At 32.3% G+C, this 3,605-nt stretch overlaps 1 protein-coding gene across 1 annotated transcript; it reads left to right on the forward strand.

Moving 5' to 3' along the window:
* The first annotated feature begins 996 nt into the window (after positions 1–996).
* Positions 997–2,977, forward strand: LOC132060946 (CASP-like protein PIMP1). Its single transcript, XM_059453836.1, has 3 exons — positions 997–1,277; positions 1,864–1,994; positions 2,473–2,977. The coding sequence occupies exons 1-3, from the start codon at positions 1,108–1,110 to the stop codon at positions 2,670–2,672; spliced, it is 501 nt and encodes a 166-aa protein (XP_059309819.1). The 5' UTR covers positions 997–1,107; the 3' UTR covers positions 2,673–2,977.
* The last annotated feature ends 628 nt before the right edge of the window (positions 2,978–3,605 follow it).

Genomic DNA, 3,605 nt, shown 5'->3' on the forward strand with positions numbered 1-3,605 from the left:
ATTCTAAAAAAAAAAAAATGTTTGATGAAAATCATGAAATGGAGTAGCTATTACTGTCTCCTATGTGAAAAACAACGGAGTATATATATATGGGGGCACCCAGCTAACTTCCAAATTCCCAAAGACATCAAGGACAAAATTGACTGTCATATGGAAACTCAATTAATGGAATGTCTCAAGTACAAGTACAATTATTTTGGTTTTTTTGTTTATATAATAGTATAATACATCTGGTTCTTGTAATAAATTTTTGCATCAGGAATCAGAGACGGACCCAGAATTTTAAGACTGCGAGGGCACCATTATCTTAACATATACGGCAACAAAATTTTTAATGTCGACTGAGAGATAATACCGTGTCGGATCGGTTACTAATAGCGTAGCAGTGTCGAAAATACAAGTATATAGGCGGAAAAAAATTGTGTTGGAGCCGAGATTTGATCTCGGGTGGTGACCAATGAGTACTCAGGTGCACTCCTACCAACTGAACTACTTTTGCAATTATATTTGAGGGGTCCTTCTAAAATATATCATAGTTTTTTAAGATATATAAATATATTTGAAGTTATGGGGGGCACGTGTCCCCCACCCAACACGTTGGGTCCGCCCCTGGAACTAATAAAGTTAGTTTACAAACAAGTTATCAAGTCAAATCCCCCCCCCCCCGGCCCGGTGCCCGCGGGGGCTTTTTAGTTTTTTTTTTTTTTTTTTTTTTTTTTTTAGCAAGTTGTTTACAGAGTTACCTGCTACTATTTTCCACAAAGCACGGATACTTTTTAAACTTACGCATCATTTAGGGTAAATCTAAAGCAAGCAAAAGGAATATATGACCCCCAAAAAAATTCAAAGTAAACTATCTTGCATGTGGAAGCCGGAATATCAACTGAGTATCAAAAACCCAATGGACTTGAGTTGTACATTGACTTCTGACTATTAAGACAAAAGTCAACGTTTTCTATGCATTATGTTTTTCTATATAACACAAGTATGCAACGCATATCAAAGTATATCACTACAAGAAAACCTTTTGTTATCAATAAAGTTCAATAATTACTTCTTGTAATATTTTTATTTCAAGAATAATTTTATAGTTCATCGGAAAGTGAAATGGCACCACCACCATCCACCGCTATTCCGCCATTCGTCGGCCTCATCGTGAGGATTCTTACGTTGATTTGCTTGTTGATTTCACTCATTGTGATTGCCACCAACACTTATACTATTAGTACTGATTATGTTGATATCAAAGTCAAGTCTACGGACTTTTATGCTTACAGGTAAAATTTATTCTCAGCCACAACTAAATAAATACAAATTCCCGACGAAATCTCCCATGATTTTTTTTTTTTTTTTTTAATGAAATTTGTAGGAGATGTTCTCAAACATGGTCATGAAAATTTTTCACTTTTTCGGAAAACATTTTCATTGTTTGGTCATGGAAATTCCAAATACAACTTGAAGTTGTATTTGGAAAACACCCAAAAACTTTTTTTTCACTTTTTTCACTTCAATACATTCAACAATCAACTATTCTTTGCAAAACTATAACCAAACACAACTCCATCTTCAAATCCAACTCCAAAATACCAAATAAAGTGAAAAATATTTGGTTTTCATGGCCAAACGCCTACTTAGTTCCCCGTCACTACTGAAAAAACATGAATTTTCGGTGAAATTTCTTTGGACATTTGCTTGTCGGGAATATTTTCGACGGATTCGCCGTTTGAAATGTGAAGGAATTCGTGTTTTTTTAGTAATTAGTTTAGTCTAATTCATTCAAAAAAAAAAAAAAAAAGGGTTGAGTGATATATATAGTGGTACAAATAATGAAATGACATGACTAATTTTAATGATCATATGCAGATACTTGATTTCTACTGTGGTCATTGGAATAGCATATACTCTTCTCCAAACTGCCTTCACAATTTTCTTTGTGAGCACTGGAAATCGCCTTGGTGGTGAGGGTCTTTGTCTATTTGACTTCTATGGAGACAACACACAACAGCCGAACAGCCCCTACAACAAAAAAGAATCTTAATCTTTTATTTTTTTTAACAAATTTTAACCAGCATAAATCGTTGTATAATCAGTGTATACATTGATTATATACTTGTTATATACTACTGAGTATACACCAACAACTGCTGCAATCTGTTATGGCTAAGCGGGTGAAATATTTTTTAGCAGGTTGGCTAAAATGTTAAAATTTCATTTTTCTTAACACGTGTATAGGTTATGAGCTAAAGATAGCGGGTTCTGATCATGAACCCATATCTTCTACCTTACCTTCGTCTATGTTGATTGTGTAAAATTTTCTTAACAGAATTAGTGTAGCTTAACCTATGGTAGTAGTATGTTCGAGTATTACCATTTTTATCAAATTACACCTTGTACTTATGAACGCGTAGATATATTTTACATTGTCATTACATATGTTTGGGTAAATGATTCTTTATTTTAATGGTTTTGTGCAGTTTATTTCCAACTTCCTTGCTACTGGAGCAGCTGCAAGTTTTGGGATGATGCAAGATTATAGGAGACTTATAGTCAATGATGAAGGCAGTAAATTTATCACCACTGCAAATGCTGCTGCCAGCCTTTGCCTTATAGGATTCTTTTTTTCTGCTGCTTCATCAATTTTATCATCCTTTGCTCTTCCAAAAAAAGCTTGATTTAAAATAAAATAAAAAAATCTTTGATTAGTTTGATCCAATGTTTTGAGAGATTATGTTTTTCTTTTTGACACGTTTGGTCAGTCATGAAGAACTGTTGAGTTGCAATTTGTATCTAAAATGTATGTAATTTATTAAGTAAGGTTGTGAAGTTGTGTGAGTTTTAGGGTGGTTTTTTATTATTTCTAACTTTGTTTTGAGAATTGTACCCGTCAATTTGGGTATTTTCTTGTGTATCCCTTTAGAAATTGTATTTTCCAAATTCAATAAAATTAGTCATCTGTGAATTGCAGACATTTCTATTATTTAGTATCCATAATGCCTCGAAACCCCGTTAATAGTGGAGGAGAGAAAAATATGACAGTGTAAATAATATGCCTATATACATATATATTGACGGTGCAAATGTTTACACGATTGGGTAATTTATAAGATAAAATATAGGTACATATCTTGATAAACATAAATTGATAGTTAATTACTACTTTATATAAGTCTATCACATGTTAAAATTCATGTGAGGCTAAATTTTGTGAGAGAAAAAAATGAATCTAAAACTTGTGGACACATAAGTCATGTAATATGTGGGTCTAGTTTTTTGTCTCAACAAAGGGAGACTCACACAACTAATATCAGTTATGTGAGGCACATAATAAAAAATTTTATTGGCTTCCTATTTCTACCTTTTCCCTTCATTCTCCTTTTAAGTCCATTCCTACACGCTACATGGCCCTATGTAATTGGTACATTATAATATATATATTTATGAATTTTTTTCTTGCCCCTTAGTCTATTCTATTCATTTTATATGATATTTTTAGCTTTTATATTTAGTTCGAAAAAATAATTTTTTATATAATCAAGACAGTTTTAATAGTTTTTTGTTTCAACTTTATCCATATTTTTAGTTAAATGAATTTTTACATAACCAAT

The sequence above is a fragment of the Lycium ferocissimum genome, chromosome 6, assembly GCF_029784015.1.
Source record: "Lycium ferocissimum isolate CSIRO_LF1 chromosome 6, AGI_CSIRO_Lferr_CH_V1, whole genome shotgun sequence".
NCBI classification, from domain to species: domain Eukaryota; kingdom Viridiplantae; phylum Streptophyta; class Magnoliopsida; order Solanales; family Solanaceae; genus Lycium; species Lycium ferocissimum.